The sequence below is a fragment of the Chrysemys picta genome, chromosome 7 (genome assembly GCF_011386835.1).
Source record: "Chrysemys picta bellii isolate R12L10 chromosome 7, ASM1138683v2, whole genome shotgun sequence".
NCBI classification, from domain to species: domain Eukaryota; kingdom Metazoa; phylum Chordata; order Testudines; family Emydidae; genus Chrysemys; species Chrysemys picta.
Genome location: NC_088797.1, coordinates 6,794,879 through 6,817,263, shown reverse-complemented (window position 1 = coordinate 6,817,263; position 22,385 = coordinate 6,794,879). Strand labels below are relative to the sequence as shown.

At 46.2% G+C, this 22,385-nt stretch overlaps 1 protein-coding gene across 2 annotated transcripts in view; it reads right to left on the bottom strand.

The window, feature by feature from the left end:
• Positions 1-18,453, bottom strand: part of SLC25A26 (solute carrier family 25 member 26) — a 131,648-nt gene extending 113,195 nt beyond the window's left edge. For both annotated transcript variants that reach the window (XM_008179462.4, XM_008179463.4), the window contains exons 1-3: positions 18,247-18,453; positions 10,436-10,592; positions 7,542-7,651 (exon numbers count right to left, since the gene is read on the bottom strand). In XM_008179462.4, the coding sequence (XP_008177684.2) occupies positions 7,542-7,651; positions 10,436-10,592; positions 18,247-18,279 (300 nt within the window). In that variant the 5' untranslated portion in view covers positions 18,280-18,453. The remainder of the gene's footprint in view (positions 1-7,541; positions 7,652-10,435; positions 10,593-18,246) is intronic.
• Positions 18,454-22,385: the final 3,932 nt, after the last annotated feature.

Here is a 22,385-nt window from a genome sequence, read left to right as displayed (position 1 = left end):
ACAGAAGCCTCACTGAGAGGCAGATTAGAAGTTGGGTATGGGGAAAGCGGAATATGACACAAAATCTTAGCTACAGGAGATGACGGTGTGCCCTACTCCAAAGCTAAGAGTAGGAAGGGGGCAGGGCTTCATGGGGACAGTAATGTAATGCTCTGTGTTAACCAGAGCAGAACACCTAGTCAAGCTGGTAGAATGGGACAAACACATTAGAAAAGGGGGGATCTTACTGGGCACCCTGCCCTACGCAGGTGAGGAACAGGATTATCTAGGTAACACAAAGCAGCCTTGCCCTCCTGACTGCGTCACTCGGGGTTCGCCGCTTAAGCCTGAGATTTAATTAAACCTGCAGTCAATCTGATACACCCAAGGAAGTATTGCTTTATGCAACTTGCAGTCCGCCTGTAGGAACGTACTTGTAACGGGGTTAACCAGCGGACCTGCTGGATGTTAGAAAGGTGTGAGTGGCCACCTACAACATTTATAGACATGCAAGCCAAGGTCTAGATTAAACAGGCACTCAAAGCCATGGGACTAGCTTAATGCCTGACCACTTTAAGGACAGTTCTTTTCCAACCCCTATTACCTACAGCATGTTACAAGCTGGTTAGGCATATTACAAGGAGTTTTGGGTCTCTTCTAAATTATCAGGAGCTGGCCACTGCCAGAGCGAAGGTCAGTACCTGATAGAGCTATGGTAAGAGTAGCCAAACTGTGGCTCAAGAGGTGCATGCAGCTCTTTTATAGTTAAAGTTAAGCTCACGAAGCCCCCCAATTCCCCCGCCATTCTCCACCTACCAGACTTGGGGGGACAACACTTGGGACCTCTGCCTTGCAGCAGGGTGGTGGGGTGGGGGCTTCTGCCCAGTGGGGAGGTGGGTCTCCAGGCTTCAGCCCCGCAGGGCACACCTGCTGGGGCTCAGGGCTTCAGCAGGAGCAGGGCAGAAGTCCTGAATGCCAGCAGGTGCGCCCCAGCTCTCGAACTTCTGAAGATTGTCATATGTGGCTCGGAGGATCAGTAAGTTTGGCCACCCCTGATCTATGGGTTTGTCTGGCAACAGGCAAACCTATCACACTAATAATACGATGTGTTGGCAATAAAATGAATCTCATGACCTTGGGAACATAGTAGAATATAAAGAACCCCTGACATTTCACCTGGGAGTGAAGAACTATTTCTTTTCCCGGTCGAAGGGCATGTCAGTGTAATCAGAGGAAATGCTTCGATAACCTGAATTTAATTATACTCAGCTTCTGTATAGCACATTTCAACGGTAGACTTCAAAGTGCTTTACAAAGTGTCATCACCCCCATTTGACACATGGGGAAACCGAGGCACAGGTAGATCAACTGACTTGCCCAAGGTCACCCAGGAGGCTAATATCAGAGATAAAAGCAGAAGCAAGAAAAGTCTGAGTCCCAGTCCAGCGCTCTATCCACTAAGTACACTGCCTCTCCTAAGACACTCTTCTACTATAGACTGCGGAATTTAACGGACCGCTACAGGATACGTGCAGCTAAACAAGTTAGCACCAAAAAAAACCCAGACATTTGTCTTTCAAGATTGTTTATTTCAACATGAGACCCAAAAGCCTCAGTGAGAAGTAGGGCTCAAAGATGCCGTGTAAACACAGCTAAGGCAAGGTCATATCATTTCACTGGATATTTGCTTAGAAGGCACTGTTGAATAGAAGATCGGGAGTTAAAAGTGATGAGACATTTTAATATCCTGGAGAGAAGCAGCAACGCTTCCAAAAGAAAGATGAGGGGAAAGTAATGTGAACTGAAAAAAGGCACTGCCTCTACTCCATGTCTGCTGTATCATCACAGACAGTATTACACCAGTACTTGTGGCCAATAAAACAACAGCACTACAGGGGACTACCAAATGGTGTAGCTCCAAGCAAATCAGAGTTGTCAGAGGTGCTCGTTAGCTTGATCTCTGAAAATTGAGCCAAAGCACCAGGTTTTACCCAAAAGTATTTGCCATGAAACAATTAAAACGGTCTGTGCTAATCCAGTACACAGTTTTGGACCAAGTCGCTCCAGGTTTAGATAAGTGTATTTGAATTGTGACATCTAGCCAAGTGCTTAGGAAAAGAATACCAGAGTATCTGTAAATGCACAACAGAAGTTTCATAAAGCTCCCTACAACACTTACAGCTATGAGAAGAATCAGGCAGGGAAGCATTTTCAGTAGCTGAAAATCATGCATCATTTGCTATATGAAGTTAAACAGCTGTCAGTTGCCCTACCCTGTCATGTCACTCTCTGTTTTCTTGTACATCTGCTGGGACAGCTGATTTATAAATGCAAGAAAGTCTTTTCTTCAATGTGACAAACTACCTTTCGGGGAAGTTGTTGTCTGAATATGAATCCCCAGACCACAGAAGCGGGGTGGGGGGGAGCACGACTTTGCAACTGGCTCTTACCAACCCCAAATGGATTGGTTTTAAACAACTCTATCAACATGAATTTATAAAACCCATCATCATCCTGCAGTCGTAAAACCTTTTGAAATGGGAATCTTTTCATGACTAAGCCACAAGGAACTGCAAGTATGCAAAAGAAAGAAAAGGCAAGCCCCGAAACCAACATGATGCGGAGGTGTAGTCGTTAAGGATCTGGAACGACGCACATTTCCTGTGTCCTGCTAAGCTGCAAGCCAAAAAAAAAAAAAAAGGCAAACGTTAACCAATGTGCTTCACTTACATCCGCTTCACTGATGTAGATCCTGGAATGACCAGCACCTAAATCAGGCTTAGCAGCATGTAATCAAAGAATGCTTTAAACATAACTAAAGAGACAAGGTGGGTGAGGTAATATCTTTTATTGGATCAACTTCTGTTGGTGAGAGAGACAAACTTTTGAGCTTACACAGAGCGACATTCTGCCACACCCAGAAACACCAACAAGCTTTTCCCTAGCAATGGCCCTGGCTTTGAGCATGCACGAAAGCCAGAAGAGGTCTGGCATTCAGGGAAAGGAGTGCAATTTAACATTCAGACTTAGACAACAGTCTGGACATTCAGTCAGGGAGAGTTCTCCGGTGTGCAAAAGGCTCACTGAGGTGCAGGTGTGGTGTCACGCCCTTAGCCTGCCTACAACCAAGCTTGTCCCATCAGCAGCACAACAACAAAAAACAATCTAAACTTGCCTTAATGAAAGTTGAGAGTGACATGCTTGGAAGGGCCAGTAGGGGAAGACACACATGTCTTCTAATAATACCACCCAGCTATTATATAGCAGGTCAGTACCATCAGCCCCATTTTACAAATGAGGAAACTGAGGCTCAGGGAGGTGAAGTGACTTGCCCAAGATCACCCAGCAGACCAATGGCCAAGCCAGGAGTAAAATCCAGATCTCCAGCATCCTACCCCAGTGATTTACACACTACAGTAGGCTTGTGGGACTGAAGACCAGCTGGACTTTAGCTGGGATACCGCTTCTCTTCTTAACAGTTGACATGAAATCAAATGATCTAAAAAGTCAGACTAAATCCATTTTCTTGGAACAGCCTGTGCCAGACAAGGAAGGCCACAATCTAATACCCTAGCCACTCTCATTCTGCAACTCCAGATTAAGTGCCAGTACTCAATCAGGGTGCACACACACATAGCTGTGAGCCATCTGGAAAATAAGATATTTGCAATTGCTCAGCATCTCTTTGGATCAAGTCCTAAAATAGCTGGCTGGCTGCTACCACAACAGTGCCTTTTGAGCTCGGAAAATGGAATTACGTGCCATATTTCAGGGCAAGTTTGGTAGAAAAAGGAAGCGTTAAAAAACACAAGCCGCTGCCGCCACCGCACCTGGGATAAACCTCAGGCTGCTCATTGCAAAGGAGAGCTGAAGTTAGCTTCAATGTACAGTTAAAAGTTTATATACAAACATTGAGGGGGGCAAAAGTTCGGACAGACTTCCCCTCCCTCCACATGATATCACTTGCTTCTAAGGGTACATCTACACTGAAAAGATATAAGAATATAAGAACGGCCATACTGGGTCAGTCCAAAGGTCCAGCTAGCCCAGTATCCTGTCTTCTGACAGTGGCCAATGCCAGATTCCCCAGAGGGAATGAGCAGAACAGGTAATCATCAAGTGATCCATCCCCTGTTGCCCATTCCCAACTTCTGGAAAACAGAGGTTAGGGACACCATCCCTGCCTGTCCTGGCTAATAGCCATTGATGGAACTATCCTCCATGAATTTATCTAGCTCTTTTTTTAATCCTGTGATAGTCTTGGCCTTCACAACATCCTCTGGCAAGGAGTTCCACAGGTTGACAGTGTGTTGTTTGAAGAAATACTTCCTTTTGTTTTAAATCTGCTTCCTATTAATTTCATTTTGTGACCTCTAGTTCTTGTGTTATGAGGAGTAAATAACACTTCCTTATTTACTTTCTCCACACCAGTCATGATTTTATAGACCTCAATCATATCCCCCCTTAATCATCTCTTTTCCAAGCTGAAAAGTTCCAGTCTTATTAATCTCTCCTCATATGGGAGCTGCTCCATACCCCCTCATCATTTTTGTTGCCCTTTTCTGAACCTTTTCCAATTCCACTATATCTTTTGGGAGTTGGGGCGACCACATCTGCAGGCACTATTCAAGATGTGGGCGTACCATGGATTTATAGAGAGTCAATATGATATTTTGTGTCTTCTTATCTATCCCTTTCTTAATGATTCCCAACACTCTGTTCGTTTTTTTGACTGCCGCGGCACATTGAGTGGATGTTTTCAGAGAACTATCCACAATGACTGCAAGATCTCTTTCTTGAGTGGTAACAGCTAATTTAGACCCTGATTATGTTTTCCAATGTGCATCACCTGCATCAGAGTCTCTCAGAAAACAGGTCAACTGACCAGGCTTGCGCTCCAGGGCAGTGTAGATTTTCAGGCTTAGTCTCAAGCTCTGAGACCGTCCCACCTCACTGAGTTTCAGAACGAGGGCTTTCCACTGCTATTTTACTCGCCGCTGCGGGGGCGAGGGGTGCAGCACAGAGGTACTCTCAGAGAGAAAGGTGGCGGGTATGAAAATACCTTAGCTGAATGAATCAGTTAATATAATTGATACAGTGACTTTTCAAGTACATTCCGGTCTGAAAACTCCGTAATGCAAGAAATCTAATCTAACAAGGTTTTGATTGTTTATATTTTCCCACACTAAGAGTATTACCCTCCATTTTACGATTTTTAAATTGTTTTTCCCCAAATAAAAATGTCATATAATGAAAAATAGCGAGAAATATATTTTTACCACTCTGGTCTCATTTACATACTTAAACTACACAACTACCAGAAAACGTCTCCAGGGTAAAAGTTACCATAGCTACTGAATAAGGACAGCTTTATACAACCAGCCAAAAATGGACATATTAAAAAAAAAGATTTTGAACACCACAGTGACCTCAGACTAGTTTTTTCTTTGACCCCTTTTTTCAAGTGGCTGAATTGCAAAACTGTCGATTTCTGAGAGAGAACATTCTACTTTATGGTAACTAAAATGTAAGACGAGTTTCAGTGGTAGCCGTATTAGTCTGAATCAGCAAAAAAAATAAGGAGTTAGCCCACAAAAGCTTATGCCCAAATAAATTTGTTAGTTTCTAAGGTGCCACAAGGACTCCTTGTTTTTTTTTAAATGTAAGACATACCCCAGGGCATGTACAGGCTATCATAGTGGCCAATACTATCTCAGTTTCCTGTACTCCCATCTTTTTGTGCATCCATCTGTTGTCTTTTGTCGTATACTTAGATTGTAAGCTCTTTGGGGCAGGAAATGTCTTTTGTTCTGCATTTGTACAGCACCTAGCACAATGGGGCTCTTAGGAGCTATGATCAATAACAAGTGAACTAATGAAAGTTATCAGACCATATCACAACATAACATCACCAGTGAGAGACAGGAGAACTAGATATGTATGTAGTTTATAGCACTGGAAAGAAGAGCATTCAGCTTCCAGTGCGTGTCTTGAGTTTCTTCTAGATAGGAATAATTCTTCAGTGACCATTCGGTTTTCCCCTTTTCTTGAGAATAGAGAACAAGTATGTCTCCCCAGTGACGTGCAGAAGTCTTTGCCATTTACCCAACGAATTCAGAAATCTTTCATTATAAACAGCTGAAATAAGTCATTTTATTGTCACAGACATGAACATTTTCACAAGATTTTTTTTTAAATGGAACAGTTTAGAAAACATCACTGAAGTGAGTAAATCAGAGCTGAAATAATGCAAGGAGATTATGACTGGGGTTCTCACATAGGGTGACCAGATAGCAAGGGTGAAAAATTGGGACGGGGTGGGGGGTAATTGGCAAAGCCCCAAATATCGGGACTGTCCCTATAAAATCGGGACATGTGGTCACCCTATTCTCACAGGAGCCAATGGGGGGGGGGGGAGGGGGAGAGTTAGGAGACCAAACCCCATTGAAAGTCAATGGGAGTTGGATGCCTAGCTCCATTAAGATCAGGGCCGGCTCCTGGCACCAGCCCACCAAGCTTGTGCTTGGGGCGGCACCTGGAGGGGGGCGGCGCGGTGCTCCGGCTCCGGCCACCGGGGAGAGCGGAGCCGCAGTGGGCTCGCCGCCCTCCCCCCGGCGCTCCGGCCACCAGGGAGGGCGGGGCCCCGGCCGGGCTCACCGCCCTCCCCCCGGCGCTCCGGCTGGTGGGGAGAGCAGCCCGCGGCCGGGCTCAGCGCCCTCCCCTGCCGCGCTGGGAGGGGGGAAGGGGGCACGGCGGGAGGCTTTTTTGCCTGGGGCAGCAAAAAAGCCAGAGCCGGCCCTGATTAAGATCCATTGAAATCCTAGCCTAAACACATTCAACTCATCAGAACTGTCCTCCAGGTATTTAACCATTAGCCTACTGCAGCAGGTGGTATTTCGGTATTGGACATGTAATGCACAAGGGACCAATCTTGCACTGTGATTTTTAAACTTTTTCTCGACTACATGGCTACGTAGTTCTAGTGGTGTCATGTTTGGTACCATTGTGTTCCTGGGAGTAACAGTCTGGAAGCACAATGTAGCAAAATCTCATTCCAGGGGCAAATAAGTGATAGGAAGGTCTTTTGAATAATACCCAACTCAACCCATTTCCGATGACACTGTATTATCCAAGCTTCCACCAACTCGCGGACCTGGAACTGCTGGGGCATGGGAAGAACAGCAAGTCCCCACTGCCACGCCGCAGAGGGTAACACCTCTGAAATAATGGTTCTGTGGATTTTTCACGAATCAAAGGACAACCGTACCTTCCCATCACTAACTTGCCCACGGAATGAGCTTTTGCTACATTATGCTTCCAGACTGTTACTCAATGTCAATGCTTCATTTAAAACAAAAAACAAAACAAAACAAACCCCAGAAGTTTCTAGAAAACATGTTGGTATTTTGCAACCAATGCTTTGTAAAGACCAGGCTTGTTAAACCTGCTGCTCAACAATCAACAAGTAAAAGGTTCCCACTAAAATTCAGTTCTCATAAGACTTCCTAGCAAGAAGAGAAGGGGAAAAAATGGAATGCACAGTAGACAGAGCTGTTACTTACTACTTCTCCAAAGGAGGCGGCCACCATGTGTGTTACTGGACTCAGGTACGGAGGGGAGGCAGTATGCAACATACATTTCACATATTCATAGGTGACAAAAAAGGCAGCAGCTGAAATTTTAAAAAAAGTCCAGTCATCAAACTATCCCTGTAAATGCATTAGCAGATTGCTGTTATAATCCAGACAAACCTAGTTTACGGTTATAATCCAGAAAATAGCCGAATGCTATAATCCAGAGACAAGACATTCCCCAAAACAGTACTACCCTTCTTACCAACATAGTTCCATGGTCAATACTCTTTCACTCATGGTCAAAGCTCCCTTTGACTTCAATGGGCCCAGGGCTTCAATCCATGTTTACAATTACAGTATTTAAAAAGCAAAAAGGCTAAATAGTATCTCTGATTGGAAGTTTTTTCCCCCTAGAATACTGTGGGTAAGGGCTGTACTTTATTGGACGATGGTCAACTGATATTACAAATCAGCTCCTTTAAGGAAACAACTGCTTCAGTAACATTACTAACATTTAAATCTGATTGCAGCATTTTCCTAGCTAGAATCTGCCTCCTATTTTACAGTTTAGCTCCAGAAGCAACAGCAATTCATTTGAGAGAAAGAAAATGAAATCCTCCTGAGAGCTTGAACATTCATTACACTGTAATCCAATGGGCAAGGAACAGTTTTATTTTGTAATAGCCCTAATCTCATAGCACAGAAAACCAATCCAAGTGTACCAGTGTACTATTAGAGACAGGAAGAAGAGCAAACCAGGCACTGAAGTGGCAACAGTTTTTTTGGACTAACAGGTGTCTTGCATTTGCTACCTAGCACATTAAGGGTTACTTGTATTCTCCAAGATCATTTAAGTTTTTGGTCTTACACTGCGGCAAGAGATAAATCCCAGCTCAGATGTTAGAGATGCAAATCCTGAAAAAGCTGACATCTCTCACGGGGGAACAGATTTTAATTGTGCAAAAGGACTGCATGTATTGCCTTCTGCAGTTAATCAAAAGATGCTTATCGCCTCAAAAGGAGATAACGAAAGCGGAGATAAAGAACAGATTTTTTTTTATATATCATCTTTTGAAGGACATCGAACATTTGAAGGTGTCAGTGGATTGGTCTGTGAACTTAACATTTACAAACGTGACAGCCTAGCTGGACTTCATTTTGCAAAGACGAAGAGAGCAAACAGATCTCAGGAATTGCAAACATTTTTCTTCAGACACTAGAACTGTTTTGTTTCTGAAAGACAGTGCCAATTTCAAAAGGCCTCCTCAAAGCTTCCCTCAGTTTCTAAATGACTTATAATTATTTATTTCTCTCCCCAGAAAAAAAGAGAACATTCCCTGCTAGAATTTGGCTCTTAAAGACCAGAGGGGAGCACATGCATGTACACAAGATACCCTTGTGTATGGGGAGACTTTGGCAAACCAGTAAAGTGCTTGAAACCACTATGGCTTATTGTTAAAAAGCAACCTAGTCAGTAGGCTATAAAGTGGCCATGCAGCTTGACCAAGGCAGGAGGGGAGGGGGTTTTGGGTGCCTCAGAAGGGGCAGCTTGACCCCACGTCCTTCCTGATAAAAATTGTGCTAAAGTTGCTGATACATGCATTTGAAAAGAGCAGGATGTACCCTCAGGAACGTCTATTGGGGTCTCAAGGCTGCAGGCTCTGGAAAAACCCACACCTGGTTAATCAATAATCAGAAGGAACCTCTTGCTCGATCATTAAAACTGCTTACTTAACAAGGTTTCTTTAAGGGACATTCTATTATTAATGTATAAAGAAGGGGGAAAAGCTTGAGATAGCGGGGACTCTTCGGGACCGCTCTCTCCCTCTGGATGCATTTTGTGTTCCCCACCGGCAGACGGGCTGCCGCTGTGCCACTCGAGAGCCACACTCAGCGTTGGTAATTATCAAGGGTTGGGGGTGTTTTACTAATCTGTTGCGGACGTGTGTAAGTGCTCAAGTCTAAGTAAAGTTTAGCTTTAAGTGAAAGCACTCTTGTGTTCTCCTGTTTGTGCCAGCCATCTATCGGTCGGACAGCTGTGTCTCCCCTGATTTATTTCCTGACACCTCCTCGCACAGCGTAAAAATACCAAGAGCTTTGGGTTGAAAGAACCCCAGGTAACACTTGGAGCATTCATATTCATGATCACTGCAGTCAGACATGGCCAGGATTTAAAGGCAAGAGTCTCCAGGATGGGGACTTGTGTCTTCTTTTATATTTGGACAATGCTTAGCACATTGTAGGCGCTGCTGGAAACAGGAAGGAAGTGGCAAGAGAGAGATGGAAGGGAAGGGGCACAGCTTCCACAGTGTAAAGCCAAAAATTGGATTTTTCAGTGAAGAGCTGATGAAAAGAATAACATCAAGGCTTCCAGAAGAGTATCTGGACACGGTGGCATCACCATGATGGTGCATAGGAATCTGAATTGTGAAACACAAAGCAGTACCACCAGTAGTTAGCATTTGCAGATTTATAAAATTGGAAAGAGAAACAATATATAGGGGGGAGGTGGGGATTTATCTTTTGGAACCCTACATTACATAACTTTGCACCAGTGTGATTACATCGATTTAGTTACACTGGTGCAATCTACTAATATTGGCACACTGCCCCAGTGCAAAATGGGGCATGCAATGGTGTGATTTACTCAGGTACAGTGCAATGCAGCAAGTCTACATTAGGGGTCATCATTACAATGGTGCACACAGAGCCCCACCCAGCTGGACCCCTGCACCCACACAAAACCTCATAACTTCAACAGGGGCTCCTATGTGGAGCTGCTAGCAGGATCGGAGCCTGGCAGAGAAAGGACAGACTTGACTTTGCCGTTCCCCTAGAGGAAGACCAGGGATTAACACAAGCACAATCCACACAGTTTTTACCATTCGGAAAGGATCCTACAGCAGCAGAAGGAACGCCAGCGTAGATGCCGCGAAAGCCACCAGCCTTCTTAAATCCTTGGGGACTCTGCAGTCGGGTTTTTATGGTATCCAGAGGGAATAATATCAAGTCAACGCACACACCAGCTATCCCACCAGCCTTCAAGATAAACAGAAGTAAAGCAAATTAACATCAACGTCTTGCCTACACACATGCTGCTATGAGACGTGTCTAAAGGACATTATTGAATCTAGCCATTTGCAGCAAACTAGTGGCTCGATCATTCATCGGCAGATTTCTCCAATAATGACTTTTTAACTACAAGTGACCACGCGTAGATTGATGTCAAGGACCAGCACAGGATACAAAAAGAACAGTGCAACATTTTAACCATTCTTTCATTTCGCCTCACTGTTTTGGGTTGAGTGAAGGAAGCAACGCAGCTCCAACAACTCTGAGCCAGGCAAATAAGCCCTAAGATAATGGCACCCACCAGTTAGCAATATGACACAGCACCGTTTGTCCATCAGCGGCAGGAATTATTGTGCAAATATTAGGACTGGTTGAGAAAAAGATTTGTATTCCCGAAGAAAAAAAATGTGTGGGTTTTCGTTTACATTTTGTTTTTGACAGCCAAAAACAGAAAAAATTCATTTTAAACCAAACGTTTCACAGAGTCATAGAAACATAGGACGGTAAGGGAGATTGATAGATCATCTAGTCCATTCCCCTGAGCTGAGGCAGGACTAAGACAGACCATCCCTGAGAGGGGTTTGTCTAACCTGTTCTTAAAAACCTCCAAATGACAGAGATTCCACAACCTGCCTACCTAATTTGTTCCAATGCTCAACTATCCTGACAGTTAGGAAGTTTTTCCTAATGTGTAACTTAAATCTCCCTTACCGTAGTTTAAGCCCATTGCTTCTTGTCCCAGGCGGGGCGGGGCAGGGCAGTGGGTGGGGCAAGGGTGTTCGGTTTTCTGGAATTAGAAAGCTGGCAATCCTACTGACCTCCTATATAACACAGACCATTAGTTTTCACCTAGATACACCTATATTAGCCCAAAGACTTTGGTCTAACTAAACTGTGTGCACACATAGAGACCAGGAGAGACCAAGATGGCATCCATGCCCAAGGCCCCTGTAAAACCTGAATAATAACCAGATGAAATATAGGCAGGGATGAGTATGCAACTACCTCCCCACCCCTCACTCTCTGAAATTTTTTTTTAGCCATTTTAACATATCTAATAATCTGTATTAAATTTATTCTTTGAATCCACCTTCACCATTTTTTGGTGATTTGGGCTACGGAGCACATATATTGATATCTACCCTGTATACAACAGCAGGAGAAAACGTGAGCATGGATGTATGGTACTGCTGAATCTTTACTTGGATAATTCAAGTACAATTATACTGTGCTCACCTGGTTTTCTGTTCCACCCTAACAGAGGATTCAGAGAGGCATTTGCTATCTACCGTTAACGTTTTAATCAATAAGTTAATTACTCTTTTAATCTATTTGGCTATTTTGCGTGCATTGATTTTTCTAACTCTTCTTCCATCAGAATTCTTATCTGCCCAAAATAAAATTGATCAGATTTAATCTAGCCAGCTGGTAAAACATGAATCAAAAGTTACTAATTGCTTCTTTGGATTTGTATCTTAAATGTCATTTAAATTCATGAAGCAGCTAATGGAGTACCTGTAGGATGGTGAGAATACCTGGGAGCTTACTCCATCTGCAGCAAACAGTAATGATTTTTAGATAATAAGCCGACTAAGCAGCCCATTCTCAACTGCGTGTCAGCAGCACTAGCATTATCAGTTGAACAGCTGGGGGGAGAAAAAAAAATCTTTGCATGGAGCTGGATATACCTGTTACACTCTAAATCCAGCAACATGATTAAATAAAACCAGGATCGAATTCAAATGTATTGAACCATGATATTTCATACAATAGGTCACCTGAGCATATTTAAGTGTGAGCCAAATTCTGCTCTTACACCCAGGCATGCAGCTTCACTTAACTATACACAATTCAGGAGGGACAAAGTTGGCCCTATGCATATTTTTAATGAATTAATTGAAAATGGATGATAAAATACGGGGCGATAGTCTATTATACACTTGTGGAAGGGAGCAGCATCCACTTTCTTAGTTGTTCACTTGTAAATGATTCTTCTAGGAGTAAACAGAGATAAAATCTTTTAAAAAGCTGGAGAGAGGATTCAGTTAGCAAATGCCCCAAAAATTATATATCCCTTAGTCTGCGATTGAATTTTTCTTGGTCCATGTCCACAAAGCCTCTAAGAGAGTGTATAAATGTCACATCAGATACATAGCAGAAATAGTTGTGCGATATGAGTTAGCGGCAAGGGACTGGCATGGACCTCCTGGATCATTGAATCCGGTCTCTTGCTGATGCAGGCAATTCCATCATATAATCTCATTTCTAAATTTATCAAACTCCATCTTAATGCTAGTTTGGTTGTTTGCCTTCATTCTTCCTATTGGGAGCACCTGACTCCCCTGAGGGTTAGAAACCACCTGCCCGTTGAACATGGAACAGGAAGAGAAGACCTTTCCTCCTACATTCTGCAGCCAGAACTAGTCATGGTACATTCCCATGCACTGGAATCGACAAGCCTCTTCACAACATCTCACTCCTTCGGGTCATTCAGCTACACCCTTACAATTATCCACGCTATCCTTGCTCCACTCCATCCCCACGTTTGTGGGCAAAGAGCAGGAACCTGCCATCACTAGCTGGGGAATGGAGGGGAAAGCACCAGGATGAGATGGGGATGGAAAAGCAAAGATGAAGCTAAGGAATGACGTTTCAGGGCTGTGAAGTGAAGGGGCTTGGAGAGATTTTCAACAGAGCTCAGCCTCCTTTTAAGCACCCAAAATAAGTGGCCAGATTCTCAAGAGACCTCTACACTTTGTGCGCTGAGCTATTTTGAGCATCTGGCCCCAATTGTGGGTGCTGGGAGCACTGGGAAATCTGGCCCCACAAGAAGCAAAGAGATGCAATTAAGGTCTTGCAAGAAGGAACTTAAGAAGTCACAATAGTCAAAACAGGCATAGACTATAGAAAGAATAAGACATTTAGGAGGGGCGGGTTAAAGGTAGCCAAACTCTCCAGTGGCGCGGCAGGCAGAGTTACAAACAAGTGAGGCTGAAAGAAGAAAGCAAGCTCTGAATCAAGGATAACTCCAGGATTTCTGGCTTTGGGAACGAAGTTAGTTGGTTACATTGCACTAGCGGAATTCAAAACATGAGAGGAAAAGGTAGTTCAAAAATTAAGCATTCCTTTCTCTTTGTATTGTCCACAAGCTAGCCACGTGCCCTTCGCTGCCATGTTTGAACGTTGTTGCTCAAATTCATCCTTAACAAATGCTTCCCTGCATTTTGCGTGATGTGTTAAATGAGTAGGTGTTAGAGGAGTAGTTCAAACTTATGCTACAAACGGCGGAGGCTGCGAACATAGCATGAAAGAAGAAATGGAGTAACAAATCCTTTTTAACAAGATCTATTCTAATGGTTTTGTTTTTACTATTTTTTAGAATTCTTAAGATACAAAGTTAGCTGCTCTTCAACATTTATTTCCCTCCCCCCACCGCCCCATATATTTTTCTGGTTGAAACTGCCATGCACTTTGATTGAATAGACACAGTGAAATCAAATAGCTTTTTGTTTAGATAAAATACATTTAGGATCTGTAGCTTCTCAGAGTAATTCTCTCCACTGAGTCTCAAACACCTGTCAACCTTCTGTCACAACACTACAGCAGGCGCACTCATTGTTATTGTTGGTTATTTCCAACATCATTCTGATCCTCCTCCTTCAAGAATAGATGGACACCACTCTAAAAGCTTTGCCAAGTGAGAGAACTGTCTCTTTCTATTATAAAAAATAGGTCTTTCATTACAAACATACTCATTAAAAAGATGATTGTTACAACCCTGGTGATACCTATTTCAGTTCTAAAACTTGCACAGATTATCTGGGTCTCTAAAGGATTCTGCTTGTTTTGTAGGGTTTGTGTGTTGGACAGTTAAATAAGCCAGATGACAGGATGAAATGGAAAACTGTCAAGGTACAAAAAGAGAAATAGAAATGGGATGAAATGGAATAGTACAAACTGCAAGGTCACGCACATAGGGACTAACAACAAGAATTCCCGCTATATATTAACTGGGGGCTCATCAGTTACAAGTGAGAGAGGAGGGGAGAGACCTGGGTATGTTGGTCGATCACAGGGCAATTAAGAGCCACCAATGTTATGCGGCCATGAAAAAAAGCGAATAGGATCCAGGCGTTGCATTTCCAGTAGACACAAGAAAGTATTAATACCATTGTATACGGCAGTGGTAAGACCTCCTCTGGAATCCTGGTCACCCACATTCAAGAAAGATCAATTCAGAAAGAAACAGGTGCAGAGAAGAGCTACTAGAATGATCAGGGGAACAGAGGGCCTAAAAGATAGGATTGCTTTCTATAAATACACCAGGAGGGTAAACACTAGGGAGGACAAAGGGTTATTTAAATGAAAGGACAATGCTGGAACAAGAATAAGTGGGTATAAACTGTTCACAAATAAATTTAGGCTGAAAGTTAGAAGGTTTCTAATCATAAGAGAAGTGACATTCTGGAACTGCCTTCCAAAAGGAGCTGAAAGAGCAAACAATCTAACTAGCTTTAAGACAGAGCTTGACAAATTCATGAGTGGGATTAGATGACAGGATTGCCTGTAGTGGTGGGGGTCTGGGCTGGGCAACCCTCGGCAGTCCCTTCTGGTTCATGTCTTACTTTCCTCAAATCGCATGCTTCAGGGCTTCATACAGTCACCCCAGGGGTCAGGAAGGGAATTCTTCCACAGTGTATTCACAGTTGGAGGAAAGGGGGGTGTTGGCGCGGATTTGCTTCCTTCTTCTGAAGCATCAGAAATGGCCACAGCTGAAGGTGGGACACTGGATAGGGGATGCTGGTGCTCTGAGGCGGTCCTGATAATTGTCTTTCTGGCACTTAGCTGGCTGATTCTTGCTCAGAGTCTAACTGATCGCCATATGAGAGGTCTGGAAAGAATTTTCCTCCAGGTCAGACTGGCAGTGACCTTGGGGGTTTTTCACCTTCCTCTGCAGCACAGGTAACAGTCGCTGACTAGAATCATCTAGGCATCTCTCTCAGTAAATCTATATACAACAGGTCAGACTAGATGATTTGGTGGTCCTTTCTGGCCTTAAACTCTACAACTATGAGAAAGGCTAAAGAAACTGCAAGAGAAATTCTTAGGTAAAAAAGGCAAGTAATGCATAAGCATTACAGTCAAACATTGATTTAAAATGGACAAGGAAAATGGCAGAAAGACTGTGAGCCCTTTATTCAAACATGAGACATTTTTAATAAAGCACTGGAATAAATTGCCTAGGGAGGTTGTGGAATCTCCATCATTGGAGATTTTTAAGAGCAGGTTAGACAAACACCTGTCAGAGATGGTCTAGATAATTAGTCCTGCCATGAGGGCAGGAGACTGGACTAAATGACCTCTCAAGGTCCCTTCCAGTCCTATGAGTCTATGATTCCTAGTGCAGTATAAAGTGCCAAGTTGTCTCAATGCATTACAAAATACAAGTAGTTCAGGTTATTGTGAAGTTATTCTGTAAAAAACAATGAACTCATTGTAATCAAGTCCCTGTACCATCACACACAATTTGCAGGAGGTAAAAAGAAGTTACCAAACTTACAATGGCTATAAACAGCACAACACATTCAGCACCCTGTTTTAAAATGAGAGACTGTTCGTGGCTGTATCATTCCAAAGTATTAACCCTCTGAAACTGCATCTACCACATGGCACTACTAACCAATGCTGTGACCTTATCCCATATGCCCGTGAAGCACTATACACACTACGAATACTCAAGATAATTTATAGACTTCAAAGGTCAAAAGGGACCACTGTGATCATCTACTCTGACCTGCTGTAGGACACAGGCCAAAGAACTTCCCCAGAACAATTGAACTCCTTAACATTTCAAAAGGTAAGATACTAAGACAATTCCTCCCCATTCTGGAACGATGCACGTTGCCCCACCCAAAGGCAACGGGCATCAGAAATAAATTTATACCATTTGAAAAGTGTATGCGGGGTTTTAATATGGCATTGTGATCACTTCAATTCCTTATAATTTAGCCCAACTGATCCTTGGGCCAGGGGCTGTGTCTAGAGAGTGGAGGGGGGAGCCTAAGGGATCATCAATAATATTCCTCAGCACCAGCAGCTGCAACATACAGACATACCCTCTCCTTCCAAACTCAACTGGGAATTTCCCCCTGGCAGTGCCACCCAGAAGTGGACTCTGCTCCCCTCTCAGACCCAGAGATGAGTCACCCCCATACCCCACCCACCTCCCTCATCCCCCCAGCTGCACACCCCTCCTCCAGCCCCATCACCTCCTCTGCAACCCTCCCCCTTCCTTATCCCTCCACTGCACCCCCTTCCTCACCCCATTTCTGCCTCATCTCCTCTGCACCCATCCTGCCCCGCTGTGCCCCCATCCTGCCCCCTTCCTTATCCTCCCACTGCGCTCCCTTCCTCACCCCATCACCTCTGCACCCTATTCCACCCCGCTGTGCCCCCCATCCTGCCCACCTTCCTTATCCCCCCACTGTGCCCCTTCCTCACCCCCAAACTCACCCCGCTGTGCCCCCATCCCACCCCCCTCCTTATCCCCCCACTGCGCCCCCTTCCTCACCCCATTTCTGCCTCATCTCTGCACCCATCCTGCCCCCTTCCTTATCCCCCCACTGCGCCCCCTTCCTCACCCCCAAACCACCCCGCTGTGCCCCCATCCCACCCCCCTTCTTATCCCTCCACTGTGCCCCCTTCCTCACCCCATGTCTGCCTCATCTCTGCACCCACCCTGCCCCCTTCCTTATCCCCCACTGCACCCCCTTCCTCACCCCATCACCTCTGCACCCTATTCCACCCCACTGTGCCCCCCATCCCGCCCACCTTCCTTATCCCCCCACTGCGCCCCCTTCCTCACCCCCAAACCCACCCTCCTGTGTCCCCATCCTGCCCCCTTCCTTATCCCCCCACTGCACCCCCTTCCTCACCCCATCAGCTCTGCACCCTATTCCACCCCACTGTGCCCCCATCCCACCCACCTTCCTTATCCCCCCACTGCACCCCCTTCCTCACCCCCTTCCTCACCCCGCTGTGCCCCCATCCTGCCCCCTCCTTATCCCTCCACTGCACCCCCTTCCTCACCCCATCAGCTCTGCACCCTATTCCACCCCGCTGTGCCCCCCATCCTGCCCACCTTCCTTATCCCACCACTGCACCCCCTTCCTCACCCCCAAACCACCCCGCTGTGCCCCCATCCCACCCCCCTTCTTATCCCCCCACTGTGCCCCCTTCCTCACCCCATGTCTGCCTCATCTCCTCTGCATCCATCCTGCCCCCTTCCTTATCCCCCCACTGCGCCCCCTTCCTCACCCCATCACCTCTGCACCCTATTCCACCCCGCTGTGCCCCCCATCCCGCCCACCTTCCTTATTCCCCCTGCGCCCCCTTCCTCACCCCAAACCCACCCTCCTGTGTCCCCATCCCACCCCCCTCCTTATCCCCCCACTGCACCCCCTTCCTCACCCCATTTCTGCCTCATCTCCTCTGCACCCATCCTGCCCCGCTGTGCCCCCATCCTGCCCCCTTCCTTATCCCCCCACTGCGCACCCTTCCTCACCCCATCAGCTCTGCACCCTATTCTACCCCACTGCACGCCCCGCCCCGCCTTCCTCACCGTCAGGGACACCCAGAACTCGGCCCGCTCCATGCGGACGCCCACGCGGAGCGCTCCCCGGGGCGCGGAGACGATTCCAACCGGCCGCACCTGCCACCCCTGGGCGCAGCCATACTGCTGCCCTCCGACCCGCTGTCACGTGGGCTGCTTGGGCCAATAAGCCTGCGCCCCGGGGTCCGGGCCGTTGTGAGTGAGCCTGGGTAGTGCGTGCGCATGCGTACTGGGGGGGAGTGAAGCCGTAGCGAAGCCTTTGCCCGTGCCCGTGCCCGTCCCTTTGCCCTCAGCGCCTGCCCGTCCCTCGCCAGTGGGGGGGCTGCGCAGGGAACTGCCCCTCCCTGGCAACAGCTGGCGTGGGAGCATTCTAGATCTCCTGGTTCGAATCCCAGCCCCTCTAGGGCAGGCCGCCTGTCTGTGCCCAGCACTAGCTGCATGCGGCGGGGCAGACAGGGTGTGACAGCTCCCAGCCATCCCCTCCCTGGGAGACATGGGGCAGGGGAAGGTGTAAGAACGGGCCACGTGGTGGTAGGGTGACCAGATGTCCCAATTTTATAGGGACAGTCCCGATATTCAGGGGTTTTTCTTATATAGGCTCCTATTACTCCCCACCCTCTGTCCTGATTTTTCACACTTGCTATCTGGTCACCCTACGTGGTGCCAACTCCCCAAACTCTCTCACCGGCTTGGTGCAAAACAAAACCTTTCAGAAAGGGGCAAAGCCGCGTTATTAGAGGAGAACCTCGGCTTTCATGGAAAAAACAAAGTCAGGGGCACGCCCAGGAGTGATAAAAGCAAATTGCAAGATTGTAACTTCACTCCTGTACGATAAGGATCCCTGTGTGTGCCGATCAGCAAGTCACCTGCGTGGGTCTTTCAAAGCTCGACACGGCGGCGATGTTAAAATAGCACATCTTCTGGCCAAAAATCAACCCAAGTACTTTAAAGCGGGGCCGCATGTTATTCTGGTCAATTTAATGGCTGACTTTTTAGAGGTAATATTGTGTTTGTTTTTCTAGTGTAACCTTGGATGTAACTTGAACGTTATCAGGAGCACGATGCATCAAGCTGATGCCTGTCAGAGTCAGGAAGAAATGTTACATTTCCCTTTTTCTTCTGAAGGAGAAATCGTCGGCACTTATTTCATGCCTCAGTTGAAAACCCCTTGGGAAATATAGCTGTTACCAAAGTGACCTAGGGTTTACTGGTGTGAAATGATGTGAAGAGGAGCTGTTACTGCCCGGGCATGCCTCTGAGAGCGAACAACACAATGAACAATCATCTGTGGCTCACCCAGGATGCAGCCAATCCTACATTCGTGTCTACTTGAGTTTAATTTGAAATGATACCAGAAATAGGACAAAGCCTGCCTTGTGTGACCTGTGAAGTTAGAGCAGGAATGTTTGTCTCAAACAGCATTGTGTTATTATTATTCCTTTTGATTTGTAAAGTATATTCAAAGTGAAAAAGCTCCCATCTCACACTCCAGGTGTTTTTGCCTTGAGTTAGAAATACAGCCCCCGCAAAGCAATGCACAAAACCAACAGTGTCTAATCCCCCCAAACCAGAGAAGCACCAGAGATGTGAGGGGGCATCAATGGGTACCCCCACACACACACATATCAGCCAACCTACCTATAACCCCTGGGTAAAATGCTAGGGTCTGAGGCATGTTCTGAGGGCAGTGGTTTAACTAGTTTGGACTAAGGACGATGAGCTGAGAGGTCACCACAGAGCCAACAACTCCATCTCATTTATTCTGAGAAGGTTCCAGCACCTCAGCTGACCACAACCACAACAGTGTGTCCAGGGAGCAGGGCGCATCTCTCAGTGAGGCAGTTCCCAAGTCATTTGGGGCTTTACAGATCCAAACCAATGCTGTAAAGCCAACTGGCAGCCAGTACAGATCCTGGAGAAGAGCAATGCTGCCAGCTCTCATGATTTTATTGTGACTCTCTTGATACTTGAAGGCTCCCAGAGATGGAGGATTTTGTAAAAATCTCAACTTCCATTAAAAAATGGATATTTGCAGAGAAAAAATCCCTAAAAACATGAACCACAGTTTAAAAACAGAAGGCAAATAAAAATAAACCAGCATTTATTATTTTTAAAAATTTCAGGACTCTTGAGCCAATCTCATGATTTTGGGGGGGGATTCACTCGTGATTTTTAAATGCATGGATTTGGCAATCCTGCCTAGATAGACAATCTGAGATTTCATGGCATTCCGCTAGAGTCACCTGTTGGTTTTGGCTCACAAAACACCTTATCCTTTCACACAAAGGGTACGTCTTCACTTACCGGAGGGTCCGGCGGCAGGCAATCAATGTTCTGGGATCGATTTATTGCGTCTGGTTAAGATGCGATAAATCGATCCCGGATCAATCCCGGAAGTGCTCGCCGTCGACGCCGGTACTCCAGCTCGCCGAGAGGATTACGCGGCATCGACGGGGGGAGACTTCCTGCCGCGTCTGGACCCGCGGTAAGTTCGGACTAAGGTACTTCGAATTCAGCTACGTTATTAACATAGCTGAATTTGCGTACCTTAGTCCGAAGTGGGGGCTTAGTGGGGACCAGGCCAAAGTGTAATACTCCTCTTCAACACACTATGTCTCTCTCTCTCTCTCTCTCTCCTCCAGTGAGGGGTGAAAGTAACTTAAAGGACTTACCGGTACTCCGGAGTCCTTAGGAGAGGCGGGGCCTCAACCAGAAGAGGGGTGGCCTCTACCGGAAGAGGCGGGGTCTTTAAATCCCTGGGTGCTTTAAATCAGGATTAAAAGGGCCGGGCCTGGGGCGGTGGTAGCAGCAGCTGGGAGCCCCGGGCCCTTTAAATCACCACCTGAGCCCCGCTGCCGGAGCCCCGGGGTACCAGCAGCAGCCGGGAGCTCAGGCGGTGATTTAAAGGGCCCGGGGCTCCAGCTGCCCCTACCGCCCTGGGCCCTTTAAATCATCCCCAGAGCCCTGCTGCTGGAGCCCTGGGGTAGCAGCAGCAGGGCTCCGGCGGCTATTTTAAGGGTCAGGGCGGTAGCGGCTGCCGTAGCCCCAGACCCTTTAAATAGCCGCCGGAGCCCCGCCGCCATTACCCCAGGGCTCTGGGGATGATTTAAAGGGCCCGGGGCTGTAGCTGCGGCAGGAGCCCCGGGCCCTTTAAATTGCCGCCAGGGGAAGCCGATCCGCCCCAGTACGGCACACCAACTCTCGCCGTACCAGGGTGTACCGGCTTACTTTCACCTCTGCCTCCAGTGCTTCCTTTACACATCAATCCCCAAGAAGGTCACTCAGTCCAAACAGGCCAAAGTTTATTTAATCTTCTTGGAGTTCATTCAAGATAACTTTGGTTTCGATTCCTAGAAGACTATGGAGATCTAGTAAACATGTCATATGTAAAATAGAGTAGAGGCTGCACTGAGGACAGCTATTAGAATGAGACCAAAAACCTAACCGAGTGCCCAGCTTTCAGAAACATCCCTGCTATTTTAACAGGAGACAGAAATAAAAAATGATCCACCATCTATCACTGTCAGCTCATGTTACAGTGAATAATGAAACAAGTGTGTATCAATCCAAAGCACCTCATTTTCCAAGTACATGTCTGTCATTCAATTAGATACCAGAGAAGATGTTGGAAGGAAAAATCATGCAACTGCAGCAAATGAAGCATGCTCTCAAAGTTATTATCATCCCTACACAATCCACTGAGGGTAGCATTTAGAAGGAGGCCTTATTCTCCAGTTTTACCCCTGAGGCCCCGTGATGTAAAGGTTCTTCAGGGTCTCAGCAGCCATTTTTCATATTGTTCAATGTGAAGCTTTCAAAATATGCTCTGTGGCACTGTGGCTCTTTTTATTTATCACCTTCTGTCAAATGAACAGCAGTACTCTATTAGAGAGGCCACAACCTTTTATTCTTCTGAGCCATTGTCCTGTCGTAAATGAACAAGCTCTGTCTAATGCTATGGGCCTAACATTAATCTTCTTGATGCGTCCCACAGTGAACTCCCACCGAGCCTACAGAGTAAGTTGAGCAAAGAAAAAGGTTGGTTTTCTCGTGTCCTTTCTCCTTTGTGAGACAATGCTGTCGATGCTGCCGCATGTCCCTTTTGCAGTAAGCTAAGCAACGGGGCAGAGTCGAAAGGCTAGTGCGTT